We start from the raw sequence: 21,821 nt of genomic DNA on the forward strand, positions 1-21,821 counted from the left end.
GATCCCTGAGAAGCACTGACATTAAACAAGTATAAAACAGACAAGGGGAATGTGAAACTGCTGTTAGCAGTTCAGACACTGGACAGAGCTGAGCATACTGCAACAGAGGAAATACTAACTGAAAAGAAACTCACCAATACTGGGAAAACAGTAACAATAAGCTGAACCAGATCCACAAAAAGGGTCAGCTATCAAGAGACCAGGTTTCGGAAAAGACTATAGTTCCTAAGCAGACATGCATAGTGGTACCAAAGCTACAATTCTATATTTCAGAGCAGAGAAAACCTTTTACATGTTTAAGGTCAATATGGTTAATCCATCACAAACCACCTTTTCAGTAGTATGAAAGGTGTCTGAATTATTTGAAATTCATCCTCAAAACCTGTCTGTCTAGTTATCATCCTCATGTTCAATTCGTTCCTGTTTACTTGGGGTACATTTTGACATGTGCTTCTCTGGAAAGGAGAAGTCCTCTCTGGGATCTAGGCTTCCCTCTTGGATCCCAGTGACAAGAAACAGCACTGGGTGACATCAGGTCAAAGATTTCATTGCTCTTTGAGGGGACCACCAGAAGACAATGTGATGCCTAAAAGATAGTGCCTGACAGGCATCCCCTAAAAGTATGTGTTGATCTGATCGTTCTTTCTTAATGTTGCCACAATTCAAAAATGAATATCAAAGCCCTTGCCTCTGTCTCAAAGTCTCAACCTTGATCTAACCTCATATATTAAGGAAATAAGCCTGATTTAAGGGGACCTTTTGGTCTCCTTTCCTGATTGAAGTGTTATTTGATGCCTCGGATCTTAGTTGATTGAAATGTGAGTACATTGATTAAACATATATTGCCATAAGCCTACCATTAACAAGGAATACGTAGAACATGCCCCTGTACCTCCCTGTTGCTAATCAAAAGGGCTAATATAGCTGTGGCTCCAAACATCGTTTTCTGGAATGATCCTAGCAGCAGGTCAAGATGCTGCCTTTTGATAACTCCTTTTAATCCTTTTCATGACACAAATCAGGGTGTGTGAGCATAGAAGCTGATTTCATATAACTAAGACTATTGAAACTCTTTCTGAATTTTAGAATGGGTCGGAATCTGTGCCTAATCCTAAGCTTGAGACCAGGAACCACATGACACACCAGTACCTGGTACAAAACTTTGCAGAGTGGTAAGTCAGGTTGGAAATCTTCTGCTCACCTTGCACTGTTCCAAGTGTCTCAAAACTGGAGTGCCGAATGCAGTTCAAGGAAAATTCCTTTCATTATTATTCACCAAAAATACCCCATGTTCATAATGGTTTGGATGCTTTTTGTTTGTTTCATATTTTTAGCATTTAAGTCCAAGCATGAGCCTAAGGGACATAGGAGCACTGTACAGAACACAAGTGATAACATGATAAGGCAAAGAGCATCTTTCTCCATTGTTGATGGACACAAGGGCTCCAATATTCCACAGATTTTTCAGTGCAGTTAATTCAGAAAACAGTTTAGGGTTTTTGTCTACATTGAAAGATTGACGAACTGCCAATTCCGTATGGGTTCAATTTCTCACCTATATACTTTATTTGGTATACATGTATGTAGTTACCTAAGCTGAGACTCAATAGTAATGCTATGTGTGGGGTACTTTTTTTCCTGATGGAATTTCATTCTGTATGTCATTGTGCAATTGGTCCAATTTTGCACATCTATAAAAATCACCTAGCCTTTTTGTGGGTCACACGTGACCCATGTGAGTGGCTGAAGTCCATATTTGTTCTGCACCCCGAGGAAATGGGCCCCACGGTGTGACGTTTTTAACCCGCCATTTGGTTTGCCTAAACATTGACTTCCGTAGACACACAGGGCTGCTGTCACAAATTAGATCAGATGTGCCCCTCCAAATAAGAAATACCTCATTATAAATGCGCTGCTTCAAAATGATACCTGGCATACTTGATATTGCAGATGGTGATTTGAACCCAAATCTTACTGCCACAAAATTATCTCAGCTACGGAACTGGCGTAACCTAATTTTACTTACATTTTTGCACCTTTTGATGTATATGTAATACTATATATACACATAATATATTGCCCTAATTGCCCTGTGCAGTACGTTGTATGCTGATATAATTTGTCATTAAATCAGTAAGTTTTTGTTTCACAATGTGTACGTTCTGAAGCAATTTCCAACTAATCTCAGCAATATCCCCTTATTTTTAGCTGATGGTCCTTGTATTCAACTTCTTTGAAAAGTTGTTCTAGGTCCTTTTCAGGGCTGAGACCATCGGGGATCCAGACTAGCAAAACATCTAAGTATCGTCCCTTTGAATAAAAACATGTTGTGGTTGCCAACCTGCTATTTGCAAAATCACAGGGTTTGCATCAGTAAAGAGAGGTTTGAAAGACAAAAACCTATTTTATGAGTCAGAAGAGTCTCATAAAATAGGCAACTCATAAAACGTGTTTTTCAGCCCAGGTCGAAGTGGAAAGAGCGGAGTTGAAAGGAGTATGGTCCTCTTGTTTGATAGTTGCAATGGAATGTACCAATGCTTTATGACCGCAATTGTGGTCACAAACCATTGATCAAATGCCAACCCCTTAAGAGTTGGTATCTGCTCTGCACAGGGGACAGCTTTTGCTATGGGATTTAGGGTGACCACCCGTCCGTAAATTTCACGGACTGTCCGTAATTTCGCCCTGCCGTCCGTTGTCCGTGATGAAAGCTTTAACGGGCGGCATTTGTCTGTAATTTTAGCCTTTCACCTAAAGGGCAACGGAGGCAGGGCGAAATTATGGGCAGATCAGTTTCCCCATCTGGACTGGAAGGCAGGGAGTCTCCTGTGCTCGGAGGGAGGGACAGACAGATAAGAATCAGACCTTCTTGTCAGGGGGTCTCCTTCCCTAAAGACATGCAAATGTGCCCAACTGGTAAATCTGCAAATACAAAGGGGCTTGAAAACCTGCATTGACTTTATTAAAAGGAGTCACCTGAAGTTTTCTGGTGGCAAAGATGGTGGTCCCGGGAGCCATGACTACTTTTCCTTCCCAAATGGAAAGCATTTTTTTTACTTTAATACTGCACTTTTCTATTTTAAAAATGTTTCTTGTTTGGGAAAATAAATACTAGAATATACTAGAATAGTGATCTGTTGTTCCTTGTAGGCTAGCACGGGGCAGCAAACTGCAACCTGCCTAAATAATCAGGCATGCTATTTTGTAGCACCCTCCAAATGTACAATTTGTGATGCAACATATTAGAAGATAGGTTGCCTGTTCATCGTGTGCAGATGTGAGAACGTTTCTTGCCTCTTAGTCTTGGCTTCAACAAAAAGTTTACTTGAAGATCCTTAAAAACCTGAACCTCCCCACAGTGCAGCTGAGAGTTCATGGTGGCTAAATGGATGTCCTTAAGTAAGTTGCACCGGGACGGCAGCAGCACTTTTCCATTGCAAGGCAATGAAAAGTGGAAATCCTTTCCCCTATATAATGTGTTTCTCTTAAGACTGTAAAGTTCCTTTCTTTTTGAGATGTAAGGGCACATGATTAAAAAATAAACGTGTTCTTTCTGGGTTTATCTTATAGAGCAAGATATGATTCCGGGTGTTTGTTTATTGACAGAACTGTTCAGCTGATATACAATTCTTTTCCCTTAAATTTGTACGAAATTGCTTATTATTTTAGGAAGAGATACTAGTTAATGAATCCATGCCCGCTTACTGACGGAAACAAATGTTGTTCTTTCCTATGGTCAGCCAAATCAATATCAAAATGAAGACTTGCGAGGATGTGAAGTCTCAGTTGGCTGCCAAGGACAATATAATTCGCTCTCTGCAAGAAGACCTTAGGAAGGCGATGTTTGATCGCGACCATGCAGTCAATGAGGTATGATTCACATTTTTGAATATGGTCCAGTTTTTAAAATGTTGTTTCGCATACTTCCTAGTGCCCTAAAAGGAATTAAACCGTAGTAAATTTGAGCAGAGCATCGTGTACTGATTTTTGCAGAGTTTCAAATCTCCCCTCTGCTTTCCAGCTTCTAAAATAAAACAACAAATAATGGTATTATTATGCATGAGTGCAAGACGATAAATGCTAACCTTTGGCAGAGAATCACAGCAACTATGCTGATTGCAGTTCATTTCCTTAAATGTCTTTATCCAAATACGCATGCAGCAATGTCAACATTGTAAAAAATAATACTTTTTATTTCAGCTCTGTGGTACACTTCTGGTTTTGACAGATGTGAATGCCTGGCATTCTCTACTCTACTGACCACATTGAATTCCTTTAATATCATTACAAAAGGAACCTCAAGAGTACAAACAAAATGTTTTGCTGACGTTGGCTGCAAAATAAAGTTGATTTTGGACATTTCTGTTGTTATCCTTATGTACCAACAGGACACACTTTATGACTTTGTAATAATTTTGCTTTAGTGTATTTGAAATAATATTTTCGAGGCAGTCTTCGTTAGACTTATGCTTAGAGAATTTTGAAATTGGCTGAACAACAAAAGTTATTTGTTTCAGCCCTAATCTCCCTTCTGAAGTCTCATTTCGAAACCATGCTAGGTATACTATTACAGAAAGTGTATACAGTTGATACAGAACTATTTTCGTTCTCCTTGTTAGGGTGGAAACATTATTTCACAGAGCCTATTCGTTAGTCCACCAAAAACAGATTTGTGCACTAAATTACTGCAGCTTCAGCAGTGCAAACTGTTTCGCCCCGTTTTTCTAGCACATACTTCGTTGTTCAATTTTTCTCATTTAAAACAACAATAATTACCAAAAAAAAATAATAATTATCACAATCACTTCACAATCAACTCTATTGTTTAATATATGTTATAATTTGAGGAATAGATCCAAATTCCGTAGGTCCCATTTTGTCTTTAACAATTGCTTTCAACTATATCTAAACATGACCCTGGATTAATTAACGGTCATGCGCATTCGTTAGTTTGGTCATGAGACACACAGTGATACCTCGGAAAGTTTTAACTGACCCTAAAACAAATAGTTCCCCTTTTAGATTCTTAAATTCAAGAGCACCTGGTATAAAAGGCACACGTATTTTAGATTCTAATGATTAAGTTCAGTTTGCATGGCTGGATATAGTAAAACAGACTATCTCTTCAATAAGTATTTATGGGCCATATGTACAAATGTTTTGCTTAATTATGTCCAAATAGCGAACTAGTAAAATTTGCTTTTAGGGAATCATAAAATGAAATGCACATAGGAGTGTATTCCTCTAATAGCGATTTCTATAGATTCACAATCACAATTAGGAAATCACAATTTAGGAAAAGTAATTTTACTTTAGGTTTGAGTTGCAAATACAGCCATGCCTTCACCCCTGTCACCCACCCAACACCCTCCCATGGCACAAAGGAGCACTGAATGTTCCCTTTTGCTAGCACACAGCCTCTGCTTTTCTTTCAACTGTCACTGCCTTATTCCTACTCCAATTTACCACCATGTGGTAAATCAAAGCCAATTTGTCCTCCAAATTGGGACACTGGATCTGGATTTTGACCTGGTAATGATGGGTTTACATGTTGTTTCCCATTCTGGGGGAAAATGTTGTGTAAGGATACTGGCCAGGACATGTTATTGAAGGTGACATGGTATTCCTGCACATATATCCACCCACCTCATACCTGGGGCCTACGTGGCACAGCATTTTGTCTAACACAGCCCTATTTCTACTCAGTTAAAAAGAGCTCTGCATGTATTGCTCATTAGCTTACATTAGGTAGTGTGATGAAGTTCTTCTCCATAGCCCAGGTTTGACGACTGTTATAGCGCATGTCATTACAGATACAGGTGGCTAAGCATGTTTAATGTCAAAAATAGGTGATTGTATTTGATAGCTTAAGTTTGTGGTAAATCATAGTGCCCCTTTACTATGGGTAAAGCATTTTCAGGACCATGCAACATGTTTCTCAACAGACATGCAGTGGCTGACAAACTGTCAGTATATTGTGGAGAACCTGGGCAAAGCCTGGGACATACATTATCCTACTAAGCATAATGGGAGGATTCACATTGGAACCATTGCCAGTCACCCCAATTCCAAGCTGTAGTTGCTGGAAGTTACCTACTGTGATACTACCTACTCCACTTCCTCACATTGGTTAATCCCCTTTAGTATTTGTGATCCATGCCGAGCATGCATACAATAGCTTTTTAATGTATAGCTTGTGCTTGACCAAGACACAATGCATGACTAGCCCAAGAGTCCTATTCAATTGTTGATGGACAGAGTAATCTCCGTTGCCCTGGAGGAGGACTTAAAATCCATCCACCAAATTTTGAAATGACCACCAAGCCAGCAGTCACTTCTAAAATATTTGTCAGGAACTGCGGCCTCAGCAGTTCCTGTCAATGCTGTTTCAGGTTTGGTGATTGCTCCTACACCAAACTGTTTTCTTTATTATTGTCAAACAGAAACTCCAGATTTGTTTTTATGTTTGAAAATAAAAAACTAAAATGCTCCCATCATCATGGGACTACTCTCCCATGGCTAAGGGAGAATTTAGCCATTTACACTGCCCCCTGCCACCAGGGTTTTGCTGGCAGTGAGGGGCAGTGAAAGCAGACCTCTAACTCTGCCCATCCAAATTAGACACTGTTTGGTCTGTAAAGTAGTGCTCCAGCAGTTTTGTGGAGGCAGAGTAACCTGTATTTCATTATGCCAAAGGTCAGCTCACGGATGGAACGTGCTTCCTTATGTGCCCTATTGTACTGCCTTTCACTTCTGGTCCTTGGAGTCAAGGATGGTGTTAGTATCCAAGGATGCAAGGCATATGCACTGGCTCCCTAAAGAGCATGCGAAGGATAGACCATTAGGCCATGTTTCACAAACAGGTCTGGCCACTGTATGCATTAACTGATCAATTCTCTTACCAAGTAATAAGCCATTACCTAATTCACCCTGAGAAATTGGCTCTGTATTCCACTGTGGCAGAACATGAATGAGTCATGGGTGTTACCTGGCAATCTGCATAAAAGGTCAGTTATGATGCATGAGGATCACGCACTACCTGTACATTCTGTGAATGGGTGCTTTACATATTTTCATATATGAATTCATTTGCACAGGAGAAATATGGCAACATGTGTGCCATCAACACAGCCAATTATATTGCGAACCTGTGCTACCTTGTAAAATATTACTTTGGGCTGTTGCAAATATTGGGGAGTATTTGATAAACATGTGTATTTGTTTACTTTGCTAACCATGATGTCCAGAAACCTGTGCCAAAATCTAGAAAATGCATTTTTGACACACTTCCTGAAACTGCTATTACTTACTGGTGACTGCCTGATGCCAAAAGGTGTAGACAACACTAGACCTTCACGTGGTGGGATTGCATTGTTTGATTGTTGGGTTCTGTAGCTGATGTTGTGACTCAACAATTTATTTCAAAATTACCTCACTTCTGAGTCTGTACTTCTCTTAGAGCTCCTCCTCAGTCTATTCAAAATGGGGGATCCTCACTCTAAATATCTTCTCCTGTCTAAGCCCCCTTCTCTGCCTAACAGCCAAAATCATCATCCTCCTTGCCAAGACATTCAGAACCACCATTATAATTCAGCCAGATGCATTTTGGTTGATTTTTTTTTTTTTTTTTTTTTGCACCTAGTTGCCACCAGGTCCACATTTATGGTAATTGCATTTCCTAAATGGGCATTTTGCTACTATTCACAATTTGGAAATCCTTTGTACATAGTGTTGCTGAATTGCTATTTGGAAATCCCTATTTGGGATTTCCTATTTAGTGATTTCCAAAATACGATTTCTACTAGATATATATCACATATTGCACTGCCACAAATGCCTTTTATACATACGAAAGTGGTATTTTTCATTTTCTAACAGCCTGAAATAGCGATTTGCACCATTACGAAATGCAAAATTCCTTCATTCATATGGTACAATATGTGTTAACATCCAAAGAGCAAAAACCTATTCACAGATACCCCCTAGTTAATGCACATTCAATGAAGCAAGCAAATCCAAAAGATATTTGTCTGATGAAAAGCTCTGCCAAGAAGCATAGTATTTCATTTGATTCCTCCCTCCTAGGCTGTGGGCACGAGATGGTGTTGTCAGTGTGACGAAGTTAATGGAGAACTGTGCCCTAAATGTCATGGAATGAGGATTCTGGCAGGCTGAGATAAGGAGTTGAACTTCTTAAAGCCCATGGAATAGGGGCGGCTCCTCCGTTAGGGTGGAGGAGTGTCGCCCCCTGTCAGCAGCAGCAGGAGCTGCAAACCTTTAAAAATAAAACGAAAATAAACACTGTTGATTATCGTTTTATTTTTAAAGGGGTGGGCCTGTGGGGGAGACAAACAGTGATGGGCGTGCACAGGACACTCCCCTCAGTACGCAGGTATGGCTGGCCAAACACACATGCGCACAAGGGCTCTCTCCAACCCCGCACTGTGTTGCCAAGTAAGAGAGAGTCAGCCCAGGCGCCCAGTCTGCGTTGGAGCATCCAGCCAGGGCACTCCAGCCAATCATAATGCTGCCCTGAGCAGCTTCATGATTGGCGCAGGGCAGGCTGGGAACCTGGAGTGTGGCAGCAGTTTGACGGCGGCAACTAGGTAAGATTAAGTTTTTGTATATTATTTTATTTATTTTTGCTTCCCCCCACCCCACCAATTTGCGGAGTCGCCAGCCGCAACTGCCATGCAAGTTGAGAAGTAGACAGATCCTCTAAAAGATGAAAGGTAAAGTGCCCTATAGGTGGGATGTTATTCCACAGTTAAATACCCTTTATACTGTGAATGTATAAAGTCCTTGTTTTGCTGGTCTTTGTGGAGGTTTACAATTCAAATTCAGTTTTGCCTATTTTGTGTTACACTGACTATATTTTTGTTTCATGCAATCGGATAATTTGAGTAAGTATCAATGAAGGAGCAATTGAGAATTGCACCCCAGTTGTTTTTACTGTGAGTTACTTAAAACGGAACGAGATGGAAATGACAACAACAACTCAATGGCATAACAAGGATATCGCTTTCATTTGGAATTTAAGGCAGTTGTTTGGTATTGGAATATTTATCCCCAAATACTCCTGTTGGTCTATTTAAGAAGGAATAGTAGCTTTGAGGGTGACTACTTTGCTCACAGATGTTGCCAGTAAGCCATTTGAAAGCATTTGTGAAAGGTGATGTTGTATATAGACTGTGAGAGGTTCTATAGTGCAGTAGCTCAAGATTAGTATGTGAGCAACAGAGCCCTGTACATGTGGATAAGGCAAGTTTAGCAATAGGTTGTAGATTATTTACTGTGTGAAGCTAAAGGAAATTATGTGGATTCTGACATTTTAAGAGGTGGGTTTTTATCTTCTTTCCGAAGTGGAGGAACAAGTCCGTTTTGTGATGAGATGTTGTTCCAGATTGTAGGTGCTTTACATTAGCTAGCTTATTAGCTGTGTTTTGTATTTTTATTCTGTTTCGTTTCCAGGGTTCATAGTTTGACAATACTAAGACTATATGTTTTGCATTGGACACCAAGCAGGTTGCTATTTTCTGACATATCCTTGTCTCCATAAGCCTTATGGACACGCTTGGACCTGAACTCCTTCTGGCAGAACATTGTTCTTCCACTTGTCAACTTGGTTTGCGGAGTAATGAATTTATTGCCTTCCATATTTCATTTAGAGTAGCCCATTGATGCTTACTGGATGCATTTTTGGCTAAAACCCGGCTTCAAATTTAGATGAATGAACCACACCTAAAAGCTTCCTTGATATTGTTGTCTGAATGTTAACCAGTTGAGTCCTATTGCAGAGTTTTACATAAACAGAACAATGGATGAATTTAGAGAGTGGTGTGTTTATTGTACCTCTGTGTAATTTCTGGAAATATTTCCTGGTACCCCATGAAGCCAAAACTAGTTTTTCATTACATTTGTTACTTGTCTTTTTATGAAGCTCAATATTGGTAAAGGTATGTTTGTGCGGTTAGGATCTAAGTGAAGCTAGTATCCCACACAGGTAATAAAACCACTATTTGCTACTTGTTCAGCAGTGTTGTATTGGGTGATGATTACCAGGTCCACTAGTGATATGGTCCAGTTGTTGTTGGGATGCTGAATAATTTTTGAGTATTAGAATGCAACATTCTTTGGAAGAGATGTACTTTATAAGGCAGCTGCTAAAGAGTTTAGCACAATATGAATGGGTAATTTGTTTTGTCTGCAGTGAACAAGCTGACATGGGCATATTGAAATTTCTACCCCTTTGTCACTCTTTGCATAAAGAACTTGTAAGTAATTGGATTACTATTTGGGGTGGGTAAATGCCCACTTTAAGGAATAATCACAACCTTTATCAGGAAGAACTCTCCAAGTCCACTAAATTAATATGAGTACTACCACCTGGTAGCCGTGGCACAGAGCATACAGGCTTGACCAAGGGCAATATGTAAAGTATTCATGCAGTACCCAAACAGTAATAAAGTCAAACTGCAAAACAATAAAAATCTTAAACTGAATTAAAAAATAGAGTTAATAAACAAAATAACAAAACAAAAATCCAATAAAGCTATGAATAATTATTGTTGTAAGTAGGAAAAAAACACAGAAAAGCGCAAAGCACCAGTAGTAGTCAAGGGTTGCCACGACGAAAATAGATGCTGAGGCTGAATGGAGGATGGGTCAGATACATCAACCAGGGTAATTCTGGTCAAAGATTGTATCTTCTGACTTAGACTTTTAAGTCCCAATCCACCAATGGAGTCCACTTCTAAAGCCTCACAGGACCTCACACGAAGCACTTAGAGACTCACAGGGTGTCAAGTAGAAGCAATCAGCAGGGTCAAGTCGAGGTCCAGTTGTTACTGGGTACTTTCAGGAAAAGGCCTCTTTCAGTTTGTTGTCTCCCTGTAGCCACACAGCAGGTCAGCCAATTGATGCTTGGAGTCTACTCCTTTGTTCCAGGTATATGAGGAAGCATGTCCGTCCTTCAGAGCACCTTTCCGGTCACAATCAGCAGATCCAGTTTGCTTCTGATCTTTAGTAGGTTCAGAAAATGTTCTGAAATGGGTGGCTTGAGGTGCAACATTTATGCCTGGCATGAGCTAGTGGGTGCGGTTTGCTCCTGGCTCCGCCTTAACCAATAAGGTAAGTATTCCATGGCCCTGACCTATACATTTTTACAGTAGTCCCCATTTGCCACATGTCTGGCGTTTTCAAGATGGACAAGATCTTTGACCACACTAAACTTTGGCACTGAAAGCTGTGTGTGTGTCTGAGGGTAGTATATTATGCTAATCCTAGTGTCCTCCCACATTTAACACTAAAATCCAGTTTAGATCAGGTACTGTACCCACAACAAGCCCAGAGACACAAGTCTGGTAGGACAAAAGCAAAATGCTTTGGGAAGCAGACAGTGTGAACGCAAAAATTGTTTTGACATCCTGTTCTCTCCCTTTCAAGAGCACACTAATGCCATGACAGTTGGACCGCCGCAGACAGTGCGATTCATCCATCCTATCATGACTGAGGCAGATGGGCCACGTTCTGACCGCCAGCACCACCAGGTTGCCGCCTGTCGACAGCCTGGCGGTCTCGCAGTCGCAATCCTCCAGGGCAGCGAAATCCTGGGGATAACGAGTTCCCTTTCCGTCAGCCTTTGCATGGCTGTCTCACCACCATGTAAAGGCTGGCAAAAAGAGGGTGTCGGGGCATGGGCAGTGCAGGGGCCCCCAAGGACAGCTGTGTTGCACTTTTCACTGCCCGAATTACAGGCAGTGAAATGCGCAACGGGTGCGACACACCACAACATTGCTGCCGGCTCAATTTCGAGCCGGCGTCAATGTTGTGGTGAGTTTCCAGTTGGTCCAGCAGGCGGAAACGCTGTTTTCACCCGCTGGCCCAGCAGAAATCTCCTAATAGTGCAGCCTTTCTTCAAATAAGACCGTCAAAGCCTTAATGAGGGCCTAAGTCTTCTATGTGAATACCCCAGGAACTTGCAGTCTTCAGCAAGGGTTTATCATTTGTACCCACAACTCGACCGGATATCTTTGAAACTAAAATTGAGTTACAGAGATTTTTTAGACACATCCGGCTAAGCAATTTCTTTAAAAACAACCCCTTGCAAGGCCCCCAAAGCATCACGGCCTTTAGACCCCCTTCGGCCTTCACCCCTTCTTCAACCTCCATGCCGGTTGAAATCCTTACCTTCGAAAAAATGGTACTCCAGGATATAGAAACCCTGAGCAATAAACAGGGCTATGTTAAATTTAACCTCACGTATGAGGAAAACATAGCCCTTAAAGGCCTAAAGGAACAACAAGACATAATAATCAAGGCAGCCGACAAAGGGGGCGGCATAGTATTACAAGACATTGACAGCTACAAACAAGAGATACTCAGACAACTGAGTGACAAAAACTGCTATAAAGAGATCACGACCGATCCCACTAAACGACTGAGCATTGAAATATTGGAATTAACGACCAGGGGATTTGATTTAGGTTTCATCACTAAAAAAGAACACCAATTCCTAAATAAATAGATCCACGCATCCCAGTGATTTATACCTTGCCCAAAATACACAAAAGTTTGACTAATCCACCAGGCAGACCTATTGTCTCCGGTTGTGGGTCTATATTAGAACCCCTATGCCAGTACTTAGACTACTTTATTAAACCATTTGTGCCCCTCACAGAGGCATATACTAGAGACAGCATGCATGTTATCATGTTATATGAGGGACTTGATTTTTCCATAGAGACAGAGATCCTCGTCACCATGGACATACAATCCTTGTACACTAACATCCCCCAAGACCAAGCACTCACTACTCTAGTGAAAATACTAGACTCACGGACCCAACCCACACAAGTACCCACATGGTTCCTTCTGGCCATGATGGAAATAGCCATGGGCAAAAACGACTTCATGTTTGATAACAAATTCTACTACCAGACTAAGGGAGTGGCTATGGGTGCTACATTTGCACTGAATCTAGCAAATCTTTACATGGCCGAATATGAAACACAACACATTTTCAGTCAAGCAAACCCTTTTCTAGGCCATCTAAGAAAATGGTCTAGATACATCGATGACGTTTTATTGATCTGGCGGGGTTCTGCCACTCAACTAAAGGATTTCCACATATGGCTAAACGGCCAATCCAGTGACATTCAATTCACCATTGAATCCAGAGAAGAAAGTATCCCATTTCTGGACCTGAAAATAGGAGTCGAAAAGGTCAAACTATATGTGACATTATATTGCAAACCCACTGACGGAAACACACTCCTGCATTACTCAAGTCATCACCCGAGGGGGTCTTAGAGACAACCTTCCATTCGGGCAGTTCCTCAGAATCCGGCGAAACTGTACAAATAGAATAGATTATTTCAGGGAATCCGAATTTTTGATTAATAGACTGATAGAAAGGGGCTACCCCAAGAGACTAGTGAAAAGAGCTAGGAAGTGCGCTTAGTTCAACCATAAAGAGGCCCTCCTGGAACCCAAACAAACCAAAACAGAAATAATAGGCTTGCTTTTGTCACCACTTATAACCCTACCAGCAACCATATCCGGAAGATAATCCTACAATATTGGCCACTGATCAGGGAACACTTACACACACAAGAAGCTCCACTTTTCTCGTTCAACAAAAAGTAGAAATCTGAAAGATAGCCTCACGTGCGCGCTCCTTCCTCAGACACCCAAGAGAAATACAACACTCTATGGGGCTTACCAGCTGTAGTCGGGCACTACAAATGTAGCAATTGCGCAGCATGCAAAATGACCTTTAATACCACTGAATTTTGTCACAAAAACTGCATACTCACTTTGCCAAAATTCACCAATTGCAATACACAAGACGTCATCTATGCCATTTGGTTTCCCTGCGGACTACTTTATATAGGACAGACCACACAAAAGGTTAAGTGTAGGATCCTTCAGCATAAGAGTAGGATCAAGTGCAAAAAACTTGGCGCTCCACTTGTTGAACACTATTAGGCAGCACCACATACGTGTGAAGATATCAAATGGCAAGTAGTTAAACAAATCTTTTTGGGACCAAGGGGCGGAGATAAAGAGTACATCCTATCCAAACGTGAACTGTTCTGATCGAGAAATGTGATACTATTGGAAAGGGGCTTAACACTATCGAAGACTGGTGACACTCTGCCTTATGAACCACACACGGACATCTGACTTATACCCTTGGAGGACCGACAATGGTCGGACCGGGGGTCGCTGCCAGTTTAGAGTTAGTCAGTTACCACTATATATAATTTTTAGCCAAATATGACATCAAGTACTCAAACATACCAATAGGTTGATGCACCATTACAGACTACTTGCCGCACACATTGGAGTGTTTCCAATAGTTGAATTCATATGTAACAGGGGCACGTAAACCACCTCTGAGGATGCACTCCCTATGGTTACTTACAGCACTGTTAGGACTATATTCTTTATATGGACATGTATCCCCCGGGGTCACCGTGACATGTATACAAGTAAGCATCTACTCCATGGCCACATCAACAGGAGTGGTATTGAACACTGTTCTTCTGAAAGCAATTTTAATATTTATAATGCTTCCCAAAGCATTTGAATGAATACTGTTTCTCTTCTCTACAATAAGGGCCAATTTGTACAACTGTCATCATGACATGCATCGGTAGAAGTTGTATTCCCTTGACAGCAACCTTAATATGTATATTGCTGCTCTATGCATTGTTATTATACTGCTTCCCTTCTTTACTTTAAGGGCCCTTGTGTATAATCGTCCATTATCTACATAGTCTGTTTTACATTCACCGATATATAATTGGAATTGATTATCACCGTTATGCCCACCATTTATACCATTTGTGACTCTTCGATTGGGTGTGCGTGCATCGTTAACACTACCAGACAGATATAGTCTGGAATTACGTTTACCGATTTATTACTACAGTTGATCATCACTGTTATGCCCACAATCCACTACTTCCCAGGGATCATGTGTGCCTACGCCGCTAATCCAACCAGACTGCTGTTCTAGTTTTTATTACAGACATCGACCTGATGTTAGCGATGACGGTTAGTGTGTTTTGAAGTTGCCTTTGGCCACGGACTCACCGTGCGTTCCATCACTACACTCGGAACTCGCACGCACGTACTGTGCCGATTTACAGACTTAGTGGTCCTCAACCTCTACGGGTTGAGCGGACCAGAAAGGGAAAGGGATGCTTCCTGTGTACCGCCGCGCTGGGGCTGTATATCCCACCCGGTGATTGGTCGAAGCCTGAACCAATCACTGTTCTACATGCTCGCTCCAATATGGAGGCAGAGCATTTTTAAGGCGAAACGTCCGCAATACGTGCGGTGTTTTAGTGATTGATCGCGGATGTCCCCAGGAAGTCGCTCTGACTCGGGTTTATCGATTCACCGGCCGGTTTTATGACTGCATGCTGACTGATTCGGAAGCAGCCCTACCTTACAAGTAAGTGGTTCTTCCCTTCTGGAGGTATCCTTCCCTTCCCTAGAGATGTGAGTAGCTTCACTAACGAACACTCTCTGCATTATAGATCAGTCGAGCCCCTGAAAACATGGCGCTCCTTGGCAATTTATAGCCTCTGGATGTTTTGAACCACCCCAAAATCCTAGAACATTCCACTACCTGTAAGTGGTCTATTTTAATGGATTAATCTCCATTTGCTCGAGCTTTCAGTGGTTTGCCATCCCTGGACACCTAATTAACCAATAAATACTTCTCTTTTTAGAAGACTCTTGAGCACCAGATACTAGCGATCATTGGTGCTCCTTGATACTACGACTACAGACAAGAGTAGATCCACAGACCTGGGACTATTCCATATCTTGTAAGTCCTTTTATTTATTTATTTATTTTCCGCAAAGACCAATCCTTGCGATTATCTAGCATACTGAACAATGTAAATCATTTTTCAGCTGGAAATGTCCTTGACCTACTGATTGGTTCTTTACACTGGAATCCAGGTGAGGTTTCCATGATGTACATTAATTCTATTATGTACACAGATTCACCATACCCCCATTAACACAGTGATTTTTACCACCCGTAGGTGCTACCAAGTCTGTTATCCTTGTCCTGATGATGACCTCTTGACTCACCTTAAATACAGTGTCGAAACGTCAACACATCTCTAAAGAGTGGATGAGACATTTACAAAGGAATTTTTGTGAAACTTCAGGGCTTCCTGGATTGAAGGAGCCACTCGAAGTTCATAATTTTCTTTATACCACACTCTGCACTGACTGTATATATCACCTTCACTGTTTTTTAGGAGCACCTACCAAGACGAATGTAAAATATAATACTCTTTCGCGAACAGAATCACATGTTCAATCTATATTTACATGAAAAATGTCTGGACTAATATGATCAAAGTTATACATGGAGTAATACATTTCTGTTTGTATTACATTTTTGGTACACAGAGAATTTCTTAAGTCTTTTGTATCCCGCGGAAGTCTAGGTTACTTCCCCTTTGCACTGACCTTTAACGCTACTACATTTATTACCCTGGTCATAAGGGTAATAGGGTATTTGCTTCATTTTTTTACCTTCTATGTGAACGCAGCAGGATTTGGCACTCTAGTAGGATTGGCCACTGTAGTGTCAAAAAGAATGCCCATAGTCACCAGCTCCTGGAAGACAGTTGGACTTGGCCTCTCTGCAGAGCTACCCCCAAGCTTTTTGCCTTCACCCCTCCTGTTTTATGAACATGTTTTTGTTTTCTTTTAGGGCTCTGTGCACTTTTCCACTGTTAACTTTTATTACGTTATAACTTTTGCTTTGGATCAGGTAGAAATGTCATGTTGGGTCTGTAAATAAAATGTAATGTAAAGTACTCCATAATGGTAAAGTCACAATTCCAAAAATGCCACTTCTAGAAAGTTGGCATTTTCTTGTCCTAATCATTTGGTGCCTGCAGAATGTGTACTGAGGCACATGACTAGGTGTAGTTGGCAGTTGGCCTTTGGGTATTCCTCGAAGACAGTGTTACAAAAGGAGAGTGGGTGTTGGCAAGTAGGGTCGGAGTTGTCACCTACTAAAATTGCACTTTAATCAGGGCTGTGCCCTGCATTTACAATGAACGACACAGTAGCATTTTGTTACCGCAGATATCATGGGGTCTGTTAGAAATGGGGTTTTTGGTTGGCAGTCAGGTTACCCCCTGTCCAAGCAAAAGCCCTCACTCTAGTCAGGGTAAGTCACGCACAATCCAAGATTATCCTGTGCCCACCCTCTGGTAGCTTGGCACGAGCAGTCAGGCTTAACTTAGAAGGCAATGTGTAAAGTATTTGTGCAATAAATCATACAACACCATAGCATAACACCACAAAAATACACCACACAGTGTTTAGAAAAATATATAATATTTATCTGCGTATCTTCAGGTAAAAACGATCAAAGTTGCAATATGAATTTGTAAAGATATCACTGAAAAGTGATATAAAGTGCCTTAAGTCTTTAGAAAGTAAACAAAGTCTCTTTCCAACACAAAGTACCTGGTTTCTGGTGGAAAATCTCCTCAGAGGGCCACAGGAGAAGAGGTACGTGGAAAACTGGTGTGTGCGTCGATTTCTCCTCAGCACACACGGACTTGCGTCGTTATTTTCTACGCGGGGAGTCGTGCGTCGTTTTCCGGCGCGCGGACAGTCTCTTTCTGTGGTTCGCGGGGAGTACCAGATGTCCCGGGTCTGTGCGTGGATTTTACTGCTTGTTTTCCGGCTGCGCGTCGTTCTGCGGGGCGGCGCGTTGAAGTTTCGATCTCACGGCAGGCGTTGCGTCGATTTCTCCTGGGGAGTCGGGCGGCGTTGTCCTTGCGAGGCCGTGCGTCAAAGTTTCGATCTCACGGCAGGCGTCGCGTCGATTTCTCCCGGGAAGTCGGGCGGCGTTGTCCTTGCGAGGCCGTGCGTCAAAGTTTCGATCTCACGGCAGGCGTCGCGTCGATTTCTCCCGGGAAGTCGGGCGGCGTTGTCCTTGCGAGTCCATCCCGAAGGCGTCGCGTCGATCAGCGTCGGTGTGCGGCGTTTTTCTTGCCGCGGAACAAGCTGTGCTTCGAAAATTTTGGCGCACGGAGCGTCCAAGAGGAAGAGAGAAGTCTTTTTGGTCCTGAGACTTCAGGGAACAGGAGGCAAGCTCTATCCAAGCCCTTGGAGAGCACTTTTACAGCCAGAAGAGTTCAGCAAGGCAGCAGGCCAACAGCAAGGCAGCAGTCCTTTGTAGAAAAGCAGACAGGTGAGTCCTTTGAGCAGCCAGGCAGTTCTTCTTGGCAGGATGTAGTTTCTGGTTCAGGTTTCTTCTCCAGCAAGTGTCTGATGAGGTAGGGCAGAGGCCCTGTTTTATACCCAAATTTGCCTTTGAAGTGGGGGAGACTTCAAAGAGTGGCTAAGAAGTGCACCAGGTCCCCTTTCAGTTCAATCCTGTCTGCCAGGGTCCCAGTAGGGGGTGTGGCAGTCCTTTGTGTGAGAGCAGGCCCTCCACCCTCCCAGCCCAGGAAGACCCATTCAAAATGCAGATGTATGCAAGTGAGGCTGAGTACCCTGTGTTTGGGGTGTGTCTGAGTGAATGCACAAGGAGCTGTCAACCAAGCCCAGCCAGACGTGGATTGTAAGGCACAGAAAGATTTAAGTGCAAAGAAATGCTCACTTTCTAAAAGTGGCATTTCTAGAATAGTAATATTAAATCCGACTTCACCAGTCAGCAGGATTTTGTATTACCACTCTGGCCATACTAAATATGACCTCCCTGCTCCTTTCAGATCAGCAGCTGCCACTTCAACAGTGTATGAGGGCAGCCCCAATGCTAGCCTATGAAGGGAGCAGGCCTCACAGTAGTGTAAAAACGAATTTAGGAGTTTTACACTACCAGGACATAAAACTACACAGGTACATGTCCTGCCTTTTACCTACACAGCACCCTGCTCTAGGGGCTACCTAGGGCACACATTAAGGGTGACTATATGTAGAAAAATGGGAGTTCTAGGCTTGGCAAGTACTGTTAAATGCCAAGTCGAGGTGGCAGTGAAACTGCACACACAGGCCTTGCAATGGCAGGCCTGAGACAATGAAAAGGGGCTACTTAAGTGGGTGGCACAACCAGTGCTGCTGGCCCACTAGTAGCATTTAATTTACCAGCCCTATGCACATAAAGTGCACCTTACTAGGGACTTATAAGTAAATTAATAGTCCAATCAGGTATGATTCAAGGTTACCATGTTTTAAGGGAGAGAGCATATGAACTTTAGCACTGGTTAGCAGTGGTAAAGTGCGCAGAGTCTAAAAACCAGCAAAAATGAGGTCAGAAAAAGAAAAGGAGGAAGGCAAAAAGTTTGGGATGACCCTGTCAAAAAGCCAGGTCCAACAGGGTCCAAACAGGGGAAGGATGAAAATTCCAGGACAAGATGTGTGGGTACTTGTAGATGTTTCCCCACTTCAAAACTGGCACCAGGTATAAATGCTGGACCCTGTGACACACTCTCCATAATACTCCTGAAGTTGTGAATGCTACAGAATGACTGTGTTACCTCTTGAGGACTGCACTGCTGCCTGAAAACTGCCCAGTTCATTGTGGCCTGCCGTGCTGCTTGAACCCAGAACTACCGGAGAGTCTCCGAAGGTCAATTGGCTGACCTCCTGTTCTGAGCTACAGGGACACAACAGGCTCCTGACCAGCAGCTTTATCAGAACTAACATAGCGTGATGCATCTTGATGCAAATCCGTGCATCGCTAGCTCCAGCCTGGTGGGTACATCAGAGTTGCTGAAGTACGCCACAGCACCTGAGTGGCAGCTACACCAGCACCAACCCATCACAATGCATCTTGATACAGATCTCCCCAATGCAATCCCATTTGCATCATTGACCTGATTTAGTGCAATGCATCTCAATGCTTACCTCACAGCTTTTGATTGGCAGCTTCAACAGCACCAACCCAGCACAGTGCATCTCGATGTAGGACCACCCATTGTAGCTCCTGTTTTATGACTCCTTAATGCACCACAGGTTGATGCATACTTAGTATCTTGATTCCAAGGACACAAGGTACTGCCTCAGCAGACCAAACTAGGTACCGTACTTGGCCTGCACTCCATTGTCATCGGTCTGAACTTGTGGTTTGGTCCCAGTCAAGCGCGACCAGATAACCATAATTGGTGCTACTTGCCTCTTTGCACGATTTCCTCCTAAATCTTTTGAAATTCAATATCTCAGGTTCTACTGATTGGATTTTTTGTTGTTTTGGAGTATTTTTAATTTTTAAATTGTGGTTGTTGCTTTAAGGGTTTCACCACCTCTCAACCAACAACCCCAGTCTCTCACAGAGGCATTTCACACATTTTCACACCTATTCAGGCAGAGACAAGCTGGAAAGTCAATCCAAATAAGCCTCCAGAAGCTCCAGGCAGGGGAATGATATGTTTCTAAAAGTTACTTTTCCTTAATATTTATTTAAAAATCCAACTTCACCATCAAATTGGATTTATCAGCTAATAAAAGTAGTTGTTTAATTATTTTTCTAGCTGGTCCCATTTCAGAGACACAGTATTAATATTTAATATTGTTTCCATAGTTTCTTTATCAGCCAGCCAGTCGTGCCACAGAGAAAAAGGCATTTGGATGATAGCGACTGCAAGGAAATATTAGCATGAACATATTAATGTCCTACTTTTAAATGACATGCACCCTTCCTTGTGAAATACATATCTTACATGGGAGCAATTTATTGGTATTTAAAAGGAAGGTTTTGACATTTCAGAAGATTTTTTGGCAGTTCAAAGTGCAGTTTTTACACTCCTTCTTTCAGGCTACAATGCCATATTTCCACTACCATTGTAGTGGATGGCACAATAGCTGCTGCACTCTTAGTGGCATTTAATACAGGTTTACTTTGCATAAAAGGTGGACTTCCTACAGAACTACTGATGTGATTCTCCTGAGGGTTGCGACTGGCTTTCTTAGTGATGAAGATTCCCTTAATTGGAGTGGGTTCAGTTTGCTTCTAAATAAGAGCTATGCTAAGTGGGCAGTAAGATTTCTTTTCTTGCCAGTTTCATTACTCCATCCAGTGCAATTACTGAGCATATAAATAATGGAGAAAACCTGTGTTTACCGTTTGCATACAGTTTACCAAAAGGTAGTTTGATCATAGTTTCAGATCCTGTATGATGAGCTCCAATTTGTTTTGTGTGACCCTATTAGCAAAATACTAAATATCATATAGGAATTTAATGTTGTTGTTTACAGAATTCAGAGAAGAGCACAATCATCTCTCTCTTGAAAAAACAACTGCATGACTCTGAGGAAGCAGAGTTGATAAGAGTAGGAGAGATTACCAGCAAAGATATCCTCATCATGAAGCTTCAGTCTGAGCTTCACGGTTCAGAGCAGCACCAAAAAGATCTGCAAGCTGAGGTTTGTGAAAAGTATTAACTTTTTTGGTTGTTAAACGTCTGATGACTTTTCAACTGTTAGATTGTATTTCAATATAGTAGTAGTCAGACAAAATGATATTGTTGCCCCCTTGTAGTTCACATTTGAAGAGCAATTTACCCTACATAAGCAAAGCAGACATGAGAGTAGGCTGCTTCCCTTTTTACCCACAATGTATGTTCCTCAATTTGTGCTTGGTTGTGAAGCCAGTGACATATTGTTTTGTGTTCTACTTTGCTGGCCAACGTGCAGAGTCTAGCATCTGGGGATTGAAAGATAAATTGTGCTTAACCTAATGCCACTGAAATAATCATCATAGGTATTTTTTACTTGAAAATAACTATTAAATAATATTCCACAAACTGACCTGTCAGCCCTGT

General features: G+C 42.0%; 1 protein-coding gene across 2 annotated transcripts in view; it reads left to right on the forward strand.

The window, feature by feature from the left end:
• LOC138282607 (polyamine-modulated factor 1-binding protein 1-like) overlaps positions 1 to 21,821 on the forward strand; it is a 1,030,040-nt gene that overhangs the window by 122,967 nt on the left and 885,252 nt on the right. For both annotated transcript variants that reach the window (XM_069220389.1, XM_069220390.1), the window contains exons 2-3: positions 3,741 to 3,870; positions 21,256 to 21,423. In XM_069220389.1, the coding sequence (XP_069076490.1) occupies positions 3,741 to 3,870; positions 21,256 to 21,423 (298 nt within the window). The remainder of the gene's footprint in view (positions 1 to 3,740; positions 3,871 to 21,255; positions 21,424 to 21,821) is intronic.

The sequence above is a fragment of the Pleurodeles waltl genome, chromosome 2_2 (assembly GCF_031143425.1).
Source record: "Pleurodeles waltl isolate 20211129_DDA chromosome 2_2, aPleWal1.hap1.20221129, whole genome shotgun sequence".
In the NCBI taxonomy this organism is placed as follows: domain Eukaryota; kingdom Metazoa; phylum Chordata; class Amphibia; order Caudata; family Salamandridae; genus Pleurodeles; species Pleurodeles waltl.